Genomic DNA, 23768 nt, shown 5'->3' with positions numbered 1-23768 from the left:
GTGCCATTATTACCATCTAGTCCCTGCATTTTATGATAAATAACAATCATGAATAGATTTTTACTTATTTTTATGTATAACAATAAGTAAAAGAACAATAACTAAAACTTACCACGGCTGAAAGAATTTGTCCTGGAAATGGACCCTTCATGAAAGCATCATCAAAGCCAAGAAAATCCCTCTTTCCAGCTGCGAAGCCTTTCTTTAAAGCTCCTAAGCATATGTAAATGCGTCTGAATGTCCTCGTTTCACTGTGTGGATTTCCTTCACTTTAAACATCAACCCTAACAGTCGTATCTGGGTTACGAGTTTGCAACTCAACAATGTAATCTCTGAGTAAACTATACTGAGTAACGAAATCTCCTTGCACAAGGTTTAGAGCCTCAAATTTTGCCCTAAATGTTTTCATCCTAGAAAGATCTACCTTAAACCTCCGTTGTAGCTGTTCTTGCAAAGCCCTAATTGGAATAGTAGGGTTACTTTCAACCTGTTCAACAATGTTAGAAGAGAGGAATTTATATGTACATGCTTTTACTGTTCTAGTTTGAAGACATTTATGGACTTTGTTGTACGTTTTAACTGTCCAGTTGACATCTTTTTCCATTTACTAGCTAATAAGACCCAAGGACATATTTCTTCTTCATCGTTGACTTCTACATTAGGCCCAAGCTTTGGTATTGTTCCCTTACAAACCCATCTCACTCTATTCTTGTCATTTTTTTCAAGGGCTAGCTCCCTTCTAGTCTCTATGGCATGGAGTTTTACCTTATCCTTAAACTCCTTTGCTGAACCAAATTTTTGAAAAATATAGACGGGTTCACTAACAAGTGCTTCATCATTCTCATGTGCCCTTTGAATTGCTCTTATTGACTTCTTTCTTTGACCATTAATCCCCTCATCTGATGATGAATCAGATGCTAAAAAGTCAGTGTTAATCACCTCTAAAGCTTCATCCTGTGTGCCTTCATCAACCACAGTGTTAGACGACCCTCCAACCCATTCCACATCTTTGTCGATATTCATTTCAAAGTCTTGCATATCCACATTAATATCATCCAATATATTGTCAATGTCCACAAAAAAAATCACTATCATCACTTTCATCATTGTCACTCTCTAACTCACCAAACTTACCAAATTCATTAGCATCATTAACCAAGTCATTCTCCATATGATCAGTGAGAGTAGCATCATTACCCAAATCATTCTCCATATGATCAGTGAGAGTAGCATCATTACCCAAATCCTTCTCCATATGACCAGTGGGTGTAGGATCATTACCCGATTCTTTCTCCATGTGATCCATGTCATCCTCCAAGTCAACAGCAGGTGTGTTATGCCACTCCAGGAATAGTCTCTTTGAACAAGATGGAGGTTCAATAATCTCCGTTATACGAACTTTACTGTGGGTTGGGGACATTAAATAGGTGTGCAAAGTATTTTTGTCATGCTCTATATATACCTCAATTAACTTATGCTTAGCCACAAAACTCCCCAAATAACGAACATCTTCATCACTAGCTAAAGCGAATAACCCAAAATCTAAATCGTCTAAAGGCCTTTGAAAGTGATAGTAAAGTGGTTTACCTATTGAAGCATACCCTAGGTCTTCCATCATCTCATCAATGTCATGAATGGAAAAGGTATCAATGTCCAGTAAATCAACAAATGTTTGCTTCCCATGAATATACTTCCTTCCAGGAAAGCTTGTAAACTCACCTCCATGGTGCATTCTTATTGAAAACACTGTCGGATGTCCAGCTGTAGAGGAGAGAATCGTTTTTAGCTAACAAAATTAAACCTTTAACAATCAATATCATTCAAACGAAAGTCAATCAAACATACCATAACTTTGATCAACGTCGATTTCAGCCATTTCACCACGAATGCGCCAAGAAACCATTGCAATTCTTCGTTCTTGCAGTCGTCGCTACTAGGGTTTTCACATAAGGATTTTGCACATAGCTGTGTGTTTTTTTGGGTATACGATTGTGTTGTACAATGTAGAGTATGATCGTTTAATTGAACGCATCGATTTCTTAAACTGGCGGTATGAAGAATACGTAAAATGACAGAAATAACCCTCAACGTGCAGGGCACGTGGGGGTTTTAACTCCAAAATCAAACGGAAGGTTAGATGAGGGACCAGGCGTGCACTAAACCAAACTATTAAGGATTGACAGGGTTAAAAAATGGAGTTAGGGACTAGGCGCGTAACAAACACCAAACCATAGGGACCATTCATGTAATTTTTCCTTAAATAAGTTTTCATAAAAAAATAGAATTACTTTATTTCCTTCTTGGGCGTTAGTATGCGATGACTATAGCCATTTTCTTATATATTGATACATATTAAAATTTAATTTAATTACTTAAATTAAAACATTACAATTAAAATCTAAATTTAAAATCAAACAAATATATTTATAGATTTTACAAAAGAAATATATTTTTTAAAACATTATAATTAACATGTAAATTTAAAATTAAACAAATTAAAAGGTGATATATTTACAGTTTTTACAAAACAATTAAAATATGAATTTGTATTACATTTTGAAACTAAATTTACCATGATAATATATCTTTTCTAAAGCCTTCACAATATCAACAATATATTTTTTGCTTTTTAGCATACATAATTATTTTTTTGTTTTCTGTTTTCATTTATTGCATGATATCACATGTTGGTCAAATTGATACTCGAAGATGCAAGTACAAATCCAAGATTCCAAGATGCCAAATATGTTTTTTATAACCTACAACATCGATGTATATTAACTATTTACATTGGAATAACCAATAGTATTTTTTTTGTTAGTGGTTTGCAATTGGATGTTAATATTTAGGGAGATTATAGTTACACATTGTCACATTATATCTAAAAGAACCCAAACATTCTCCATATCCTCGTAATCCTTCAATTTGGTAGGATCGATGTTTGGCAAGGTATAATGATTCTTTCATTCTGTCTTATATTGTAACGATTCTTATTCATTTTATATATTTTTTTTATAGATCGCCGATACATTAATACCTACTTTGATGTATCGAACAACTTAATATATGCTTATTTGAACAACTTAATTATCTAATTTATATAACAATTTTGATTTATTTCATTAACATTCATTGTATTATATCGTTATTTTTTTATTTTATTCACAATTAAAAACTTTCTAATCTTGAAAATTAATTTTACATTTTTATTTTAATCAACGATTATAATTTTACATAACTAAATAAAATATCTTTTAGTTAATAGTTTATTTAAATTAATTAATTAATGATTATGTGTTTCTACTATGAAAATGTAATTAATTTGGTAACCATAATTGTCACGGTTTATAAACTAGTATAGAAAATAAAACCCTCGTAAATCTTTATTAACTAACCACTTGTTTTTTTGGATTTACCTAATGTTAGATACAAGAAACTTAACTACACATAATTGTAAACAAAAAAATAAAATGTACCAAGCAACCCACAAGTTCACAAGTTTAAAGCCTACATAAATGTCTTTAAAAACCTTCAAAACTCAAGAGAAAAATGCTCCAAAACCTCTATGTTTGATTTAGGAAAAACCCACATAACATGCCACAAATAACAATCAAAACGTGAAATAACAAAAATGTTCCTTAAGTACTTACATGAACCGACTAGGTTTGAGTGTAAAATCCTACTCGGACCAAGTAGTCCTGCTCGACTCCGAATTTTGCAGCCACATGTCCTTTTCGATGAGATTATGTATTTCTTGTTGTCTCTTCTTGACTTAATGAGATTATGATGTCTTTCGTGCTGTCTCCTCTTGAATTATTTGGACTAACAATTTAACCCATCTTTAGTCCACTTCATTTGCCTTCAAGTGTTAACCTAAGTTTTCTTTTTCAATCTCTTCGTCGTAGTCTAATTTGCACAATCTCACCTGTAATCTTTCGTATTTTCTCTAGTCTTTTAAAATTTTGAAATTAAATACAAAAACTATAAAGTACCTAAAATAGTCGTAAAAATGAAAATACACATGATGATTTACACAAAAACAAACAAAAATATGCCAAAATAAAATATAAAGAAGTAAATAGCATGCAAGTATCATTACATCACAATACTATTGTTTTCTATGTGATTAATATACGTATGTTGTTGCATCCATAAAATCTATTTGAAAAGGATTTTCTTTGGAAAATACTATATATGATTGAAAACGTATCTAAGCATATCGTACTTGTTGTATATCACATAGAACTGATTGAAGTATATGTTTCCAGACACTCATAGGGATTTACTCCCATTTTTGTTTTCGTGACTATACATAATAGAGCATTTGAGTTTAATTAATTAAATCTCTCGAGATCTAAAAACAAAGAACTCCATATTTAACATTATTTCTCAAGTAATATATTAGACCGCAAAAATGCTTTTGGGATGAGGGTGGATTTTAAGTACATAAAATTAAGTTATTTATTGATTTTGTGCATTGTTTCTATGAAAAAATATTGAATACTGTAGCAAAAATAAAATAATAATAATAATAATGTTTTGCCATAAATGATAAATCTAGTAGACACGACAGGGAGACTAACTTCTGAACCCAACATACAATTTGGTCCCTTATTGGGTTAACAATTCAACCAATGTAGCCCATAACATGTTATCATGCAGCGTCACTAAATTTCCACATTTTTTTATATTTATATAATATTTATGTAACTTTTCATGTAAAAACGTTGTGTATCTTTTTTTAACTTTACAAAAGAGTAGGAAATTGAAATACAATAAACGATAGAAAATATACAATTAAGCTCAAAGGAAATACTTAGTTGTTTAAATATTTTTTTTGTTAATTAATTAAACTTAAATATATACAATGTGCTCTCATTTACTTAAATACTTCTATAATACTATTTATGTAGACTTACATTGAATGATAAAAGAGAAAACATGAAACCCTAGAACAAAGACATCCAATATATCCGATATATGCAATTTTTTATAAATAATTGAACCCATAATACTCTAAAAAATCATATGTGAACAAATGGTCCATTTTTGGTTGTTTGTGCCTTTGTTGGTTCTTATGCATTAGAAGAAGAATGGAAGTGCTACACTGCTATGTAAAGGTCATGATTTATGGGTGTGTGGGCCTAAAAGGTCTCCTTTCATTTCATGTGTCGTACATATAACATAGGGACGGAATATGAATGGTGTTAAAACATGTTTTAAAACAACTTAGGTCATATCAAACTATAGTCCAAATAAATAAATAAATAGAATACAAGTAAGTGTACCCAATCCAATTGTGGTTTAGAATTTGCTCTCAAATCGGACCAAAGTGTATATAGTCCATACCCTGATAATGTTTTTTTTTTTTTTTTTTTTATTTATTTTTTTTTTTTATTTTTTTTTTTTAAGACAAACCTAAGATTGAAGTTTATGGGATTTAAACATATGTTAGCTATATTTTGGAGTGTTTTATATCATCAGACGATCACCACTAATCCATATTGATGGTGGTAGACTGATAATGATTTTTTTAACTTTGAAACTGAAAATCAAGTTGAATATACAATATGGTATGTCCTAATTGTGCTATGATAGTTTATCATCGAATATGTAATATGCGAACTATGATTGAAACACCCACTTTATATTGCGAGATAAACATTATTTATTTATTTTATTATTTACATATGGATGAGTTTTGGACATCAGTATTTTCTAATTTTTTTGCAACTAAAAGTCTAAAATCTCTTACTATGAGATCTATCATTGTCCAACTTGGACTTCGTGCGATCTTTGTTGCTTATCTAAAAAAAGTATTTTATGGAAAACGGTTATGAGATCCCACTCAAACGAAGCCCTAGGGAAATTGTTTGAATTTCTTTAATAAAAAACAATAGCAAGCAAATTTGTATATTCTAAGTTGTAACCATTTCCTCTTAGGCTGAGCGAGTAGAGTTTGTAAAAGCTCGGTATTGGCCTAGGTGTTGTTTGTTTTTTCTTTTTTTAAATCACTTCAGACCACTTATTGCTGCGCCGCGCAACACTTGACACTTCGCAATTGTTTGTTTTTCAGAAGACTCCTGACTTAAAAACTGTTGCGCGTGTGCTGCGTGGTGTAACACTAAACCAACTGCTTCAAACCTCTTCACGCCTTAGTTTAACTTACTGCAACAGTCTGCAGATGTTAAAAAACAAACATACTTTTTATTACATGTTGTAGCCGTTTGTTCCACCTCTTCTGATACAGAGGATTGCAGAGATAGTCCGCAGACTTCACGTATTTTATCTTCGAAAAAACAAACAACACCTTAGTCAACTCGACAAACATCATCCCTTTGAGCTCGGCATGTCAAACCCAATAACACAACTTGGAAGCCACTTGTGGAGTCTCTTCTCCCTCTCTTTTCCCCACATTCCCTTGTCATAGTAGTGGTCTCAACATGTCTACCACCAGCTAGGATGAATGGTTGTTTGGCTGATGTAGAGCTCGTGAGCTCAACATCACTCCATTTAGCCATAACCATTGTTGTAAAATCCTCATTGACCATAAAATTAATATTTGAGGCTAAAACATTGTTTTAATTCGATTAATATATGAAAAAAAATGCAACTTTTTAGACGTTTCTTAAAAAACTCAACAAGTTTTTGTTTACTAAAACTTCATGTCAAAATCCAAAATTGTTGATGTTGAAAAACTATACAAATAATATGATTTTGGACCATTTAATTAAAACAATGCTTCATCATATACATATATTAATTTGTCTTCATATATATTGCATGTTTTATGTCTAAAAAACGTTGTTTTGTTTATATGTTAATGTCATGTATATAATTTTTTTTTTGTTTTTAAATATGAGGTGTGATCGTAAAACCAGAAATTAGATTATGACATTTTAATAAATATTTCATATACATGGAGAAATGATAAATTAGTTATATGCTTGTGATAACAACTATTTATTAAATTAAACTAATAAAATAAAAAATAACAAGTCATTGAAAAACTTAACCATTAGACCATCTACATTCTACAACGGTTGTCAAGATGAGTTAGCAACAATCTTTTCAAAATCGGTTTGAACCGGAGGGTCGATCCGGTTGGACCAAAACCGGATAAAAAACGGTTCAGCTAGCACCAAATTTATATCTATTTCTAAATTGAAACGAAATGCCTAGGTTTTTTAAAAACCTAGCCGAATCCCTTAATTTGAATAAAATCACATAGAAATGAAATATTTTACATAACAAGTTTTGGTAGTCTTTTCGTATCTAATTAGATATTTCTTAAATTAAATAAAAACACATGATAAATGTTATGAAGCTTTTTGATGCATTTGTATTCATTTAAAATTATATTTTGTTTCAATATTATAATTTATTTTCTTTTTGGTGTATGTGTATGTGTTGGTGTGTGTGTGTAAATAAAAAAAAATCATGAAAATTGTAGAAACTGATTTTACCCGACAGTCGAACCGGTTAAATCTAAAATGACCACCATACTTCTTATATTATTATACTTTTTAATCATTTATATATACTTATTATATTAATTTATGATTATATAAATATATTTATGTATTAAAAATCTTTAGTTTATATATTATTGCTATCTGTTTAATTAAAATTTAAATTATAAATATATATATATTTATTAAGTACAGAGAAATAGAATATATATTAAGATAGTTGTTGAATGTTAGTGGTGACCGTCTTTGAAAATGCTGGTAATGGGTTGATGATGATAGTGACATAATTAAAAGATGAATATATACACATAACTTAATTAAAAGATGAGTTCAATTAAACCGATATTGATGACATAATTAAAAGATGAGTAGACTTTTAAACCGATGTGGATGACTTTAGATGACCATCTTTGAAAATGTTGGTATTACACTAATGTTGATATGATAAATGATATACGTAGAAAAACACAACGAATTTTATATATATATATATATATATATATATATATATATATATATATATATAAACCCTTTATATTATTTTTATGTTAAAAAAAACCCTTATATTAATAGTTATCATTTGAAAAATACAAAAATACAGGTTTTTAAGAGAAATTGACGACTACAAATATGATGTTGCTTACATTTTTGTTTTTAATATGACATTGATGTTAATTATGCTAAATAATATTTGTTAAGGAAGGAAAAAATCAATCATATAATTTAATATGGAAAACACAATCGAGCAAGAGTAATCGAAATAAATATAGGTTTTAACATGTTTTTTCATACAATCAAGGAAATATAAGGAATATCTATGTTAAATCATATATTTTAGCTGATCATTTCTCTTATATATTTACAATTTGGTTTTATTTGAAATGTAAGTAATAATATAAGAGTTTTTCTTAATATAAAAATAATATAATGGTTTATATATATATATATATATATATATATATATATATATATATATATATATATATATATATATATATATATATATATTACATAAGGGTGGAAATAAACCCAAGTGGATGATATAATTAAAAGATGAGTAGAATTAAGTGGATATAGATGACCTAATTAGAAGATGAGTGAAATTAAACCGATGTTAATAGCTTATGAATAATCTAAAATCCAGCATATCTTCATCTTTATCATCATTTTAATTTGTTATTTTTGTTTTCTTTTTCTTCAAATGGAAATTGAAAATATATTTAACAATTATAAAATTAGAATACAACTTACAAAAATATTTGATCAAATCATGGCTTTTACCAAACTACCCTTAAAGTAAAGGAGTGGTCCACATACATGTAACGAAACATTCAGCCAAAAAAGGCTAAAAACGTGGATTACTATTCGAACAAAGTCATAAAATTTTAATATTCAACCATCCACCCACAAAACAAATCCAAATAAAAAGGAGAGGTAAAAGAAATCAGAAGGTCAAATTCATTTCAATTGGGGAAGAAAAATAAACCCTTATTGCTAACAATTTCTAGAGTTTTTTTCCTTTCTTTAAAAACCTCATCAGCCCATCATCTCCAAGATCTCAAATTTACAAAGATTGTCTGCCAAAAAACGCCAAAAACCCTGCCTTCTTCATCTGATCCATGAACATACTCTGTCAAAAAATCAAAATCTTATGGGTTTTACAGCTAAGGATGTTCTTGAAAAGGGACAAATAAATAAGAGGTATAGGGTATGTACTTGAAGAACACATCTCCATATTCTCTGAACTCCATTAAAGACAGTTGTTTTCTTGTCCTTTGAGTCACACTAGATTCGTTTTTAGGCAATTTTGACCCATACCCATTTTGCCCCCTTTTGCATTTCTTGACATTAATGGTGTCTAGTCCTTTTATCTCTTGTGGGTCTTTTATAAATTCAAGAATCTTGGTCGTTGGGTTAGAACATAAGCAAAAACTGGAGCTGAGATTGACTTTACGTTTGAGTCTTGATCATAATTCGATAAACATATTGTTTGCTGGTTGTTTTGGATGATAGAATTTTCAATAATGTATTTGGATTAATCTGATTGGTGAAAACATATAAGTAATATTTATGCTAAAGTTTCATGTGGGGTAATAGTTATAGCTACTTAGATATGATGAAACCTTTTTGGAGACCATGTGTTGGGGGTGCACAAAGTGGAAGAACAGATGGGTTGTTGTGGTATAAAGATTTGGGGTCTCATGTTAATGGAGAGTTTTCAATGGCTGTGGTTCAAGCTAACAGTTTGATGGAGGATCAAAGCCAGATCGAATCAGGACCGTTGGATTCGATGAATTTAGGGCTTTACGGGACGTTTATTGGGGTCTATGATGGACATGGTGGGCCAGAAGCATCACGGTTTGTCAACGAAAATATGTTCTCCAATCTCAAGAGTAAGTTGCCAATTCTTATATTGAATCCTTTTTTATACTTTGATTCAAGAATGATATGATATGAGCTAATGTGTGTCATTTTCTTTTTATCATTTTGTGTACCCCTGAATATTTTTCTTTTGTTTGTGTGTTTAATTGACCATGGTTATGATTTTATGACTATGGTTATGATTTTATGACTAGTTATTCTAAAAAGAAGGTTTACATGCAAGAAATAGCAATATATTTAGGTTGGTTTGTTTATACTAGCATCCATATTTTCATTATTTCATATTATAAAATTGTATTTTGAAAAATCTATCGAATTACAACAATGTCATCCAAATACAAGCAACTTTTACGTACAACTCGGTGATACTAATAAAAAAAGAGAAAATACAATGCTATGATTGGACAAATCTTTCCAAGTACAATGACATAATAAGAAAAAAGTCCGAAATTAAAAAGCAATTCTCACTTGCTATGATTTGGTAGATATTTCTAAGTATAATCTCCTAATAAATTTTTTTTGAAAGTACAATGCTATAATAGGGTAGTTCTTTCAAAATACAATGTCATAATAACTAATTAAAAAATTTTGGAAGTACAATATTGTAATAGGAAGAAACGAAAGTAAAGTCAAAATTGAATTTATTTGTTAGTGTGATTTCAATTAGTTATGTTATTTATCTATATAGATTTTTGAATCTATTTTAGATATTTTCTTAGAGATAGATATTTATAGTTAAAAGTTCCAATCATACAACCAAAACTACAATACACAAATAAATGAAAGTACGTTGCCGTTTCTTGCTTTTAGCCCACAAAAGATAAACTTACTAGAAGTTACTCTAAGAAAAAACCGATCATTTAGATAAATGTAAAAATAACTACCCGTCACCTAGCTACAATCAATTAATTATTTATTTATCTGATTATCTATTTTGATTTCAGGGTTTGTATCCGAAGATGAAGAAATGTCGGAGGATGCAATTAGAAAGGCATTCTTGTCAACCGAGCATCAATTTATATCTCTTGTTAGAGATCAATGGCGCACGTGCCCACAATTTGCATGTGTGGGCACGTGTTGTTTGGTTGGAGTTATTGTTGATGGGGTCATTTACACTGCGAATGCGGGGGATTCGCGTGTAGTTTTGGGGAGAGTAGACAAAGATAGTGGTGGCGTCTCTGCCATTCAGTTATCTCAAGAACACAATGTCAACCATGAGTGTGTAAGAGATGAGCTTCGTTCCTTACACCCCGATGATCCAAAGATTGTGGTTATGAAACATAACGTTTGGCGTGTTAAAGGACTCATACAGGTATAAGACTTGTCTTAATTCATTCAGATATATCATATATGTATGTAGTTTCATTTAGCATCTTTTTAGACTTAATGTAGAAAGACCACTTAATCGTTTAAGGAAACTAGGGTTTCTCAATTAGGTTTAACTTTATACAAATTTTGTCCCATTTATTTTTCTCTTTCTATTTTCCCAAATGAGCATCAAGAAGTTTTGAAACAAATACGATTTGATTATGTTGATGAATTTTCTCTCAGGTGTCCAGATCGATAGGCGATGCGTATCTGAAGAATCCGGAGTTCAATCGAGCCCCACTTTTGCCAAAGTTTAGGATTCCACAATCGTTTTCAAAGCAAATTCTTAGTCCTGAGCCAACAATCTCCATACAAAATGTTGATCCAAATGACGAATTTCTCATATTCGCATCCGATGGTCTATGGGAGCAGCTCAGCAATGAAGAAGCCGTCGATATTGTCCACACTTACCCACGTAACGTAAGTTCATAATCTATTTCCTAGAGAAAACGCCTACATACCTGAGGAACTGAATCGAATAAGAACATCATTTTCACTGTTAAGTTGTTCTATTGGATTATGCATCTTTATTTTCTGTCTTCATGCAGGGGATCGCAAGGAGGTTAGTGAAGGCAGCGCTTCAGGCAGCAGCGAAGAAAAGAGAAGTGAGATATTTGGACCTGAAGAAGATCGAAAGAGGGGTGAGGAGACATTTTCACGATGATATTACAGTTGTTGTCGTTTTTCTCGATTCCGCGAACCCTAATTCGAGTGTCTCGATGAAAGGGGGCGTAGGATTACCGACGACTAAAAAATTCTGAGGTAGACATGGAGTGTTGGGCTTGGACCTGACCCGGCCCAAAGGTGATTGTTACATGAGAATCGAGCCCATTTGATTTCAATTCCATTTATAAACAACTTTATAGAAAGTATTGGTATGCATTTGAGTTCGACCTATTTATGTAATAATATATTAATTTGATATGTTCTATTGTCACATTTCAAATACATAAAAGGAAAGGTTTAGTTGTAAAGAAAATGGAGCAAATGTCTTTGTACTCTCTATCTACTAATATGTTAATAATAAGAAATGGATCTTTGGTTCAATTATATTTCATATATACTAGTGTGTAGTTATATATGATAACTATCAAGGATCAAAATCGTTGTGGCTTCGAATGTGCTTGACATAATCCATTTCAACTCCAAGATAATTTAATCTAAACTTATTTTGAGCGGTTATTATTAAACCTGTATAGGAACCTTCTGTTAAAAACTGTCAACAAAGTATGGTCCTAGGAAATTTATGGGAAAAAATTTTCCTAACAAAATCCTCAAAGATATAATTCCTCGGAACTCCTTGCAAGATGGGTATATGGGGAAAGTGTGGTGACTTCCGACAAAAGAAGCTCCTTGAAAATGCATAAGGTTCCTTGGAAGTTCGATCACAATTAGTTTCCCCATAATATATTTTCTTTGGAATTTCTTCGAAACACCTTTCCCCATTGAATATATGAGGAATGTGTTCCTATGAAAAACGCTTTATTTTAGTTGTGATTTGACCCTTTGTCACTTTCCTAACAGTGTGCACTTCTGATGATAGTTTACATTTCTTTAAGGGGGATTTCAGATTTTTACTTTGATCAAATTTCTAGCAATTGAGAGAAACATAAAATATTATTTAATATCTTTAAATACAAAAAAAAAATCATATATTAAAATTATATAGTGCATTTTCAATGGTTTACCTAATACCTATACTATAACTCAAAATAAATGTCACATCATCATCGTTTTAACTTTAATCCAAAATTAAATAACAGTTTCAATAGTTAACCTATTATATAGACCATTTTTTTTTATAAATTTAACTAATTCATGCCAACTATCTAAAATATTTTATAAAACTCTTTCATATCTATTAAAATTAACTACAAGTATTAATGTGTTTGCTATGGTTTGTATTAAACTTTATAATAATTTGTATTATATAATAATTGTCATATATGGTATATAACAGAATAACTAAACATTAGAAAATAAAAAATATTCAAAACTTTAAGATAATTAAAATGGTAGTATGACATATTATTAAAAAGAAATGGGTTAGAACTAACATAGTTTATTGACCATTCAATATAGATTGGTCACCTGGAAAAATCAAATAAGCTATGTACTCCAATAAGGATGAGTGTTTATTAAAAAAAATAATAATAAGTCATAAAAAAACTCCATAAGCGTTGAAAGCTCAATAAACACATACGAACACGATGCAAGACATAGCATAAATGAAACAACTAATCATTTCATAAAACATATATGTTTGACCTTTCTCGATGCTTTTTTTGGGTGACTCACCAAGCAACCCAGTTGTGATTGATGACAAAATGGTACAGACTAATAATGTCATTGGATTTGGTGGTTCTCCATGGACTTCTCTCTTTAGCCCTTTGTATATGTTCATAAATGGGTGTGCACCTCCAGATGGGTGGGGGCCGACCTCCCACTTTCTTATCTAATGCAACATTTATTAGCGGTTGGGCGTATCGTGCAGTAAGCCTCTCTCGACCCTCCAGGAGAGGAACAACAAACACATATGGAGGAAAAATTCATTCCAAACCTGGGAAAACTGCTATTAACAGCAATGACATTCTTAATTAGTCTTAGTTTCCACAAAAAACACTCATTTTCAAGGGCAACCATTTGTTCAAAAGATTTTGATAGAGTCTTCTTTTGAGAGACAACTCAATCAACTCGGCGAATCCTCTCTTGTCAAAATACTGAAAGCGAGAGTGAAACATGTGTTTTGGTTACATTCTAACTATTTTACCATAGTTAAGAGAGTCAAGAAGATCTTCCTTTTCTTTTTCCTTAAGCCCCAGTCATCCGTGGAGTTAAGCCTCCTCTTTTTCGATGACTTAGGAGGGAAATTCTCTTCTCGCAATTAGGATTCAGTGGATGACATCCCGTTCTACGAGTTTACTTACGACTGGAGTAAGAAGAGAGTCAAAAAAGTCCAAGGAAGCTTTTCAAGTAGGATTTGAACCTGCGTCCGAATAGTCAGTTACCAGCCGACCGCTCTACCACAAAGCTTGAAATAAAAAAAGGGTTTTCCAGTCGGAAGGTAATACTAGGAAACTAAGAAAAAATCCTCTCTTTGTAGCCAGCCGGTCTAGCTTTTAAATATGAGTGAAAAGTAGCTTCTGCTTCGCTATTAAATCCCTCACTTTCTAAGAAGATCAAGGGCAGCCCCTCATACGATTACGATGACTGTAATGAAGTCTTGAAAGATAGAGAACATCTTTCTTTACACGAGAGGATGAACCATACAACAATGGTTCTAGACCCGTAACCCCATAAATGTAGATATCAGAATACGAGAATAGGCTTTGTTAGGGGATAATAGAAGACATCCAAAGATGCTCTTAGATTAATTAACTTCAAGCTTATTTAGAAAATGTATTGCTTTTAATCATTTATAATAAATTTACATTAAAAAAATGATCAAGAATTCCACAGCACTTTATTATGGACTCTTCATTTTTGTCTGAAACTATTAAAGAACTTATGAGACGTGACATATAGTAATAAATTTTTTGACATCTTAATGTGAATGTACATTACATATCGGCGCCTCTTACATTATGGATTGATATTACAAAAAAGTTAATTCAAAAGATCATATAGGCTTTACTCCTAAGTTTTATCTCAATACACCATTATTTTATTGAGAATGAATTCATATAATATTTTTTAAGAGCTCCTACATGTAATGGATGATAGTGTGAGCAAATCAATGGCATTATGTAGTATATGACAATAGATTACAAATGTTATGGTGTGGATTTAACCTATAATATCAACTTTTGTGGGTTTGTCAACTTGGTTTCTTCAAGTCAAGGTTACAAATAATTAATGATAATGATGTCAAATATTTTGTTAGTATTGTCACTAATATGTCTTTCGCATCCAATGCAATTTTTTGTTGTAAATCATATCGAAAATGGTGTTTACCAATTACTTACAAAGAAATCTAACATATCATGCTATTCATTTAAATATGTATCATACTTCAATAAACACACTTTTCATTTAAATAAGAAATTATAAAACAAAACTTTAATACTTTCATTTATATGTGATGAAATATAACAATACGTAAGTCATCCTAAACCATAAACCCTAAACTTTAAACCATTAGATCAAACCTTACTCAATAGAGTAAGTGATCATGTTTCTTCCTCTTAAAAACGTAAGTCTGCGACTATGAGTTTTATGTACCGAGACCAGATCCATAAAATTGTTGCCACAAGGTCTAGGACTAGAAAAATTAAAACAATCACCATAGACGAAAACTAACTTTTCAAAATTCTTCTTGATAAGCAACCACTTTTTAGATTCTTTACACTTCGAATTTAAGTACATATATTAAAAAAACAAATGATTGGCTTTAGTTTTAGTAAATAAAATATGTGGATTATATATATCTGATTGTTTTGGAATGGCCGAAATAAATGATCATTTGGTAACTACCTGAAATGTTAATCATATCCAATAAATCATATAAATCATAGATAAGTTGTGGTCATTGTGTTAATATTCCAAATAAAAATAATATACCAAATATTGATGGATTTTAAACTATGTGTTTAGATAGAATAAGTTTTATAAACGAGGGGAGCAAAGTGAATATTTTTCAATTTTTCGGTGGATCATAACCACTAGCGACGGTGGACACCCCTCTCATATCAACAACCCAAAACCCCCTGTGCGTCTCACATTCATCTGCAACCGTATTCCGTTGATTATAACACGAATTGAATTTCGAGCCATGAAATTAGTTTCGATAATTCAAAATGGGATGCATCACCCGCTTAAATTTGATTTGGGAGTGGGATTGCTTAGATTTACTCCAGTTTCAACTTCTACTCGGTATCCTAAATGGGTTCATCTTCAAATCACTCATTTCCCCAATCGTTCCTTCAGTTCAGGTAACGTTACTATTTGAATGTTGAGGGTGATGGATGTAAGAGACAATATTTTTTTCCTCTGAAAAACAAAATTTGATTGCAGGTGTTTGTCGAAATCGTTGGACGCGGAAGTTATCGATTGTACGCTCGAAAGGAGTTGAACAAGAAGAAGGATCTGTTTCTTCAGGTGAGAAAATAAACATCTAATGTTTCTAATGCGAAATTCAATATAAACAAAATGCCTACGTACATATACATATACGTCTACATATCATAATACTATTGATCTTTGCGAAATGAATGCGTTTACCATAAATTACTCACTATTTGTTCTTACTGGCAGAGAGGGAGACATCCTCCTCCAATCCATTCGATGACACCACCAAATCTAAAGGCCATCTCATTATTGATGATGTTCTAGAAGAAAAGACCAAAGATGTTGAAAATTACAAGACATCTGTGAAAACTGTAGCCTTGTGCGTAAGTATAACCTCACTATAAGTTCAAATTCATGAAGTTTTAATTACCCTCGTTTAAAGGTCAAAATAGTATTTTCATTGTATTAGGTGTTCTCAGCTGTAGCATTTGGTGTTGGTCTGGGATTGAAAGATGGAGTTGGAAAAGCATCAGAATTCTTTGCAGGGTATGAGATTGAATTTCTTTTTTTGCTCATGAAAGTATTTCAATTATTTTAGTTATCTCATCATTTCTTGATTTTTTTTTTCTTTTTGAAATTCACATAGGTACTTGCTTGAACAAAGCTTGTCTGTGGATAATCTTTTTGTGTTCGTTTTGATATTCAAATACTTCAAAGTTCCACTTCCTTATCAGGTAGTCTAATCTCTAATAAACTCTCTCATCAGTCAAAGTCAAATCACTTAATAAATAATCATTTATTGATATTTCTTCATGTTGTAATTACAGAATCGAGTGCTTTCATATGGTATATCTGGTGCAGTAATCTTTAGATTGTCATTAATACTTCTTGGAACTGCAACACTTCAGGTAATTTTTTACATTGAATAAATAAAAAATACTCAATTTGTTTTTATGAAAATTGCAACAAATCAATATGAAAAGTTACTAAAACTATTAATGTAAAACATTTTAGAGGTTTGAGGCTGTTAACTTGCTACTGGCATCAATACTTCTGTACTCATCCTTTAAGGTACTGTTTCTTTCCTTAAATAATTAATTACTTAATATTTAATACATTAAATACGATTGTAAAAAGTATTTACGAAATTTTATTCTATCTTACAGTTTAAACCATGATCATAACATTTCCATCTTTTTCTATAGCTGTTTTTTACTGGTGAAGATGATGATGAGGATCTATCAGAAAATTTTATTGTGAAGACATGCCAAAAGATTATTCCTGTAACATGTAATAATTAATTTCTTTTCAATTGTCAGATGTTATAATTTTTTGATTTGGAAAGATGCTAACTTTCTGCATTTTTTTTCAAGGGTAAATCTGGTATTTATTTCATTCATTCTTTTTCCTGATTTGGCAGCTCAATATGATGGCAATAGGTTTTTTACAGTTGTGAATGGAGCTTGGAAAGTAAGTGAAAAGATATGGTTATTTGTTTTTGTTTGTTAATATGGTTAAAAACATGTGCAATTTTTTTTTTTTTTAAATGGGAATCTTTTCTTGATTCTTTTTTTTTTTTCAAAAAGTGTCATCTTGAATTGTTGGTTTCTAACAGGCATCAAACATTTTGGGCAGGCTACACCTTTGCTTCTAACTGTAGCAGTAATTGAACTCAGTGACATTGCATTTGCTGTAAGTTTATTCATTTAAAATATTTTTATAATATTTTAAAACTTCTGTTCACTTATTTTATGTAATTTTTTTTCTAGGTTGACTCTATACCTGCAGTTTTTGGTGTGACAAGAGATCCCTTCATTGTTTTTTCATCTAATCTCTTTGCCATTTTAGGTAAAGTATGATGCCAGAGTTGACTTTTATCTAATTGGTCAAACACAACAAATTTTGGGCTGAATTTTTTGCTTCTGATGCAGGTCTACGATCTCTATATACACTGGTTTCAGAAAGCATGGCAGAGTTAGAGTATCTACAGGTAAGTTTTTTTGTTTGAAAACTTTTCATGTTAAATGACCTATTTGCCCATGTCCATTGTTATGAATGAATTGGTAGTATATATAGTATCTGTCTACAAATAAATTGATGTTAGGTCAACATTTTCTTCTATATCTCTGTGTTTGAATTTACATATTTGCCCATTATTAACATTAGAAATGAGTCAATGGTGTATTGATTTTACTTCAAGATTTCTTTTTGGTAATTTATAATTTTTTAAACCAATAATATGTTAGCATTGTTTGGTATGATCATCAGCCCTCCATTGGCGTAGTTCTGGGCTTCATTGGATGCAAAATGATCCTAGATTTCTTTGGTAAGTGTATTATTGATTAGGTCACTCATAATCAAAGATAATTTCTTATGTTTCTCATTTATGAGGGCAAATATGTCTTTTGCAGGGTATCATGTATCAACTGAGGTTTCTCTAGGATGTGTAGCCACTACTCTTAGTGCTGGGGTTCTGCTGAGTTTGTTGAAGAAATCAGCTTAGAATTTGGTCATTCTTGAAAGAAACTAAAAAAAAAAAAAAGGTAGTGATCTATTGAATAGAAAGAGAATTTTGAGAGATTGTTAAATCTTCATTTCTGTGTAAACATGTGATGAAGCATGACAAGCATCTCGTTGATCATCTTTTATGAATAATAATAATAGTAACAATAATAATGCATTTTTGTTTGTTAATACTTAATAATATGATGGATGCATCTTGTTAACCATTGTTTACTTTATTTTAAATGCGGAAATAGGGCGTGTTTAAATAGTACTTGTTATTCATAGATGGATTGACTAAAACATTTCATGCAAATTATTTAGTTTATAATTGACCAAATTGATCATTTTAAACCCAAAAAATCATAAATCAAAATAAGTTTAACATTAGACTCTACCAAACTAATTATTGTAAATTAACTGCCGAAATAATTTTTTCTTGTTTTAACTTTTAACCACTGAGAATTTGTCTTTTTTTTTTTTTTTTTTTTTTTTTTGAAAATACCATAGTAAGTTTTTCTCGGTAATCAATTGCAAAAACGATTGGAAGAATACTTTTCCGGTTGGAGTTGTTCTCTTTAGAAAAAGAAAACGCCAAACTATAATAGTTAAATCCTAAGAAAAAAATTTGGATACTTAAACTAAACACAATCCAATTTTTATAGAATTCAAAATTTTATGAGTAGTTTTTTAGAAATAAAAAATGCAAACTCTTAATGGCTAAACAAGAAAAAAAAACACTCTTCCAATCATTAAACAAGAAAATAAAATTCAAATTATAATAGTTTTAATGGAATTTGACCTACAAAATATATAAAAGAACTGATAAAATGATAAAAAAGTTCTTTACCTTTTTCTTTGCATCAACAGTTTGATTCTACTCGTCCATGTTAGTAAATTTGGGTTAATTTGTATATTTTTATTTTGTTCCGTATGATATATTTTAAATCAGACTAAATATAATTTTATTCGGTCTTTTTAACCAATTCAAAAGAAGATGATTGACAATGAGAGTTGAATGGTGATATTGGGTTCACGATGGATGAAGTTAGAAAACATATTGATTTTGAGTGTTTTTCGGATAGCACTCATGCGACTAGGTGGAATCGTTTTGTCCGAATAAAGGTAAACATCTTTATTTGAAGATTGTTATTAGATAGATTACCTACCAGCTGAAATCTTAGCATCAAAGACTTGGATATTCATTCGTTTGCTTTGCCCTTTATATTATAAACAAGTGGAAAAAATAGGTTATGTTTTTTATTATGTGAAGAAGTATGTGTCATTTAGCAAATGTGTTTAGATGGGTGGATATGACACTACAATGTGCAAATATTTTAGGAGATTTATTTTCTTGGATTGATACGATCTCGCTCTCGATTAATAGAAAAAAACGGTTTTGGAGACTATTATGCATACGACTTTCAGGGTGATTTGGAGATATCACAATGATATCATTTTTGGAGACTCCAATCCTGTTAAAAGTTATACTTTTGAAGATATAATAGATTTTTCTTATAATTGGTTTACTTTTTGAAATGTAAAACTAATGATAATTGGGTTGATTGGTTTAAAAACCCAATTCTAATTAATTCCTTGCTTCTTGTTAGATTTTTATAATAAATTCATATGGTTAAAAAAATAACATATAATACATGTACATATAATTTTATTGTTTCATGTAATATATCCTTATCGACCATCAATATTATAACCTTATATCATTCTATGTAACTGTTATATAAAATGGTAAAGGATCATAAAGATGTTATATAAAATTATAATTTTATTATATACTATGTTTTTAGATTTTATATAAAATAATTCAATTTTAATTTTAAAATATATATTAAACAAGCTCATAAGGTGGCCTCAATGTGTTAATTTTGTTATAATTAACCCTTTAAATTTTGCTTAATCATCAATATTTTCCATATAATCAAATAAAGTGTTAAATTGTACAATTTGGGGATATAAAGCGATAAACCCTTTTTAATTCTCTAGAACAAGATCTACGCTTCAAATCTCACCAATCACTACTTCAAACTGAATCATAACTTCGGCGATTTCGTGAGGAACAAGTCCGTCGCCGTCGCCGTGGCTCTCGCTCTCACTGTCTTCAATCGCTACACTGTAATTTCTTCTTCTATTTTCCGATTTGAGAATGTTTTCATCTAAACTTCGTTTTGTCAGGTAATAGTATAAATTTGTCTGTCTGAACTCGTAATTTAGCTGGTGATCTCAGTCTCATGCTCCTTTGGTTTATAATTGCATCATCCGATCCCCCAGATCGTCATCATTTGAGCTTAGAGTTTCCTCTATTGTACTTTCCAAATTCAAGTTGTAAATAAGTTTTTTTCTTCTTTCTAAAACGTTTATAGAGATCTAATTGATATTGAAATTTGAAACAAACCAGTTTTTGGTTATAAAGTTGCTTATGATGAGATCTAATTGTCATGAGTCATGATGTCTTGTTAATTACTACTTCCGTCAACTTCTTGTGCAGTAAATTGAGACAAAGCTAAATCAAATGGATGAACTAAAGACAGCTATGAATGGGCACATGGATCAAATGCAAGAACTTGTTGAGAAAATTTCATCTGAGCTTCGAATTGGAATGCAACCAGCAATGGATAACTTCATTGGTTTCTTTCATGCCATTGATTGGAAGGTAAGGTAACACCTTTCCACATGGGATCCACAAGTTTACTAAGTACACTAAATTACCAGCTAAGTTTTATATAACATAACCTAACCTAACCTAGAAAAACTTCAATTTGGTACTTGTGATGTGTTTGTTGTTCTTTAAGCTGATTGCTTTCTGTTCTATATGTATCTCTCAGGAACCATGGTTAGTGGGGTTGATGGTGTTCCACTTTGTGACACTTATAATAATCCTCACTTCAAGAAAGAATATCAACTTTCAGATGTCCCTTTTCCTTCTGTCATGTAAGTTTACTATAGTATCCCTTTAGCAACAAACATATAATATAGGTTAAGGAAGTTGTTAACTGGTGAAATCTCTATAATACCCTTGAATCTTGATTCTTGATGCAGTGGCTGGTGTGTATCTTGCTGAAAGACTAAACACAGTTTTGAGTGATAACTGGAAAAGCTTTGCTGGTCAAAATTATTTTGACCGCAATGGAGTCTTCCTCTCTGTGCTCTGGTCTGGTCCTCTTCTTGTTTTCTCATTGATCATTCTGGTAATTTAACTTTTGAATGTTCTTAATTTGATTATTGTCAATATTGCACAATTCACTATTTTTTAATCTTATAGTTAAAGTTTTGGTATTATAAGATTACCTATTGGCTATTGTTTTTGCAGGTGAACACACTGTTTTCTTTATGTCAACTTATGGTGAAGTGGAAAAGAGCAGAACTCAGGCACCGAGCTAAACTTTCTACCACCAAACAGGATTGATGTTCATGATTTCTATCTAGCCTTTTAGGGGTAGTTACTTCATTAATCGTTAATGGTGTAGATCTTCATGATAGTTTTTATATACTTTTTTTAATCATGTTTTGGAAGATTTCAGTTTGTTGCTTATATTATATTTATATGTTTTTCATACACAAATTGAAGTTCACCCCTCCGCTTCTTTTGTTGTGATATTGATTTTGCAATTGATGGGTCAAAAGAGGTTTGGTTAGATCCGTATGTCCATTTTTTGTATTTTATGTTAGGGAAAAGCTCATAAAAAATGAAAAATCCAACGTATTATCATTTGATATTTTGATGCCTAAAAACACCATTATGTTATTTTTGTGTGTATTAAAACCATTATACTGTATAATTATATAATGAAACAAGGAATAGTAATCACATAACATTGGACATCTTTAATGGCAAAAATCTATTCAAATACTATGTATGTTACACAAGCTATTCGGTTATAACTAATTATTATAAGATATTAAATAACAATTGTGATTGTTCAAATTATATAAACCCGAACACGACCCATATAGATAATCATGTCGTATTGTTCAACCCTCACTTGCATATGTCAAACCCGAACACGATCCATCTAACCCGTTTAACTATATGGGTTTTGGGTTCGCAGGTTGATGGGTCATATAATTGGGTTGGCAGGTCACTTTTGTTTAATTAGAGAAAATTCCAGAAAAAAAAAACTGCTAAACACATCCAAAATCTAGAAAAATAACTGATACATATATCCAAATAAAAAGTTAAAAACATTCGTTCAAACACACAAACAAACACATCTAAATAAAAAGTAAAAACCTTCATGCAAACACACAAACAAACACATCTAAATAAAAAGTAAAAACCTTCATGCAAACACACAAATCAACACATCCAAATCCAAGATACGAACAAAAAAAAACGTTAATGAAAAAGAGACATGTCTACAATTCCAATTTTTCTCCAAACAAATTCCTTTGTCGCTTAGTATGATACATGCCGTGTTTAGGTTGGCAAATAGTTTCATGGATTAACCAACCAACCCGTTTATTTCATTAGATAAAAATTATATTTACTCATTTATTTAATAAATAAATATTTTATTTTTTTAATCTAACAAAATAAACCAAAACTTTTTGCCAACAAGAACATGACCCGTATAATAAACTAGTTATGCGGGTCGATAAACTAAACCCAAACCCAAACCCAAACCCAAACCCATTTATTTCCGTGGCCCTACTTTTGATTATAGTTGTTATCAACTTATCATCATCTACCCTAATAAATAAGAATGGTTTTGCCATATGTCATTCTCTCATTCAATTGGCCATATGTCATTTTGTCATAATTTTGAGATATATTTATTTTCCACTTGTCATTTACTTCATTTTTTATTTCCAATATATAATTAATATAATTTCCATAAATTAAACCTACCATAATGACTATTAATTTCAAATTTCAAATTCTAAATTTTAATTTCAATTTCAAATAAGTTTACAATTTAAACCTTTGTATTTAGCATTTTGTTATAATTTACCCGTTTAGTACACAAATTTGATAACTAAACACATAATTTTAATTTATTTATTTTTTGCATGTTTTTT

At 30.6% G+C, this 23768-nt stretch overlaps 3 protein-coding genes across 3 annotated transcripts; all 3 read left to right on the top strand.

The window, feature by feature from the left end:
* Window positions 1–8947: 8947 nt before the first annotated feature.
* Window positions 8948–12201, top strand: LOC145090625 (putative protein phosphatase 2C 48). The gene is made up of 4 exons (XM_079028763.1): window positions 8948–9865; window positions 10799–11166; window positions 11406–11642; window positions 11771–12201. Exons 1-4 carry the CDS (start codon window positions 9556–9558, stop codon window positions 11981–11983), a joined length of 1128 nt encoding a protein of 375 aa, XP_078884889.1. The 5' UTR covers window positions 8948–9555; the 3' UTR covers window positions 11984–12201.
* A 3691-nt stretch (window positions 12202–15892) lies between these two features.
* PDE149 (integral membrane TerC family protein) lies at window positions 15893–18923 on the top strand. Its single transcript, XM_079028755.1, has 14 exons — window positions 15893–16153; window positions 16236–16319; window positions 16476–16612; window positions 16699–16775; window positions 16876–16963; window positions 17057–17137; window positions 17244–17300; window positions 17435–17519; window positions 17650–17699; window positions 17865–17921; window positions 17999–18077; window positions 18161–18219; window positions 18498–18555; window positions 18641–18923. The coding sequence occupies exons 1-14, from the start codon at window positions 15994–15996 to the stop codon at window positions 18730–18732; spliced, it is 1164 nt and encodes a 387-aa protein (XP_078884881.1). The 5' UTR covers window positions 15893–15993; the 3' UTR covers window positions 18733–18923.
* Window positions 18924–20726: 1803 nt separating this feature from the next.
* On the top strand, window positions 20727–22311 carry LOC145090602 (Tmem18). Its single transcript, XM_079028750.1, has 5 exons — window positions 20727–20864; window positions 21238–21402; window positions 21575–21680; window positions 21789–21937; window positions 22060–22311. Exons 2-5 carry the CDS (start codon window positions 21262–21264, stop codon window positions 22153–22155), a joined length of 492 nt encoding a protein of 163 aa, XP_078884876.1. The 5' UTR covers window positions 20727–20864; window positions 21238–21261; the 3' UTR covers window positions 22156–22311.
* Window positions 22312–23768: the final 1457 nt, after the last annotated feature.

Source organism: Lactuca serriola, chromosome 1 (genome assembly GCF_051521515.1).
Source record: "Lactuca serriola cultivar US96UC23 chromosome 1, Lser_US96UC23_V15, whole genome shotgun sequence".
Lineage (NCBI taxonomy): Eukaryota > Viridiplantae > Streptophyta > Magnoliopsida > Asterales > Asteraceae > Lactuca > Lactuca serriola.
The sequence above is the reverse complement of the archived record's forward strand: the minus strand, read 5'-3'. Positions and strand labels throughout refer to the sequence as shown.

Bases quoted from the DNA above. Each gene is read 5' to 3' on its own strand.
- PDE149 (XM_079028755.1), top strand. From the start codon at position 15,994: ATGAAATTAGTTTCGATAATTCAAAATGGGATGCATCACCCGCTTAAA. The intron at 16,613-16,698 runs GTAAGTATAACC...TCATTGTATTAG, and splicing joins TGAAAACTGTAGCCTTGTGC to GTGTTCTCAGCTGTAGCATT. The intron at 18,078-18,160 runs GTAAAGTATGAT...CTTCTGATGCAG, and splicing joins TAATCTCTTTGCCATTTTAG to GTCTACGATCTCTATATACA.
- LOC145090625 (XM_079028763.1), top strand. From the start codon at position 9,556: ATGTGGGGTAATAGTTATAGCTACTTAGATATGATGAAACCTTTTTGG. The intron at 9,866-10,798 runs GTAAGTTGCCAA...TTTTGATTTCAG, and splicing joins TATGTTCTCCAATCTCAAGA to GGTTTGTATCCGAAGATGAA. The intron at 11,643-11,770 runs GTAAGTTCATAA...GTCTTCATGCAG, and splicing joins TCCACACTTACCCACGTAAC to GGGATCGCAAGGAGGTTAGT.
- LOC145090602 (XM_079028750.1), top strand. From the start codon at position 21,262: ATGGATGAACTAAAGACAGCTATGAATGGGCACATGGATCAAATGCAA. The intron at 21,403-21,574 runs GTAAGGTAACAC...TGTATCTCTCAG, and splicing joins TTCATGCCATTGATTGGAAG to GAACCATGGTTAGTGGGGTT. The intron at 21,938-22,059 runs GTAATTTAACTT...TTGTTTTTGCAG, and splicing joins TTTTCTCATTGATCATTCTG to GTGAACACACTGTTTTCTTT.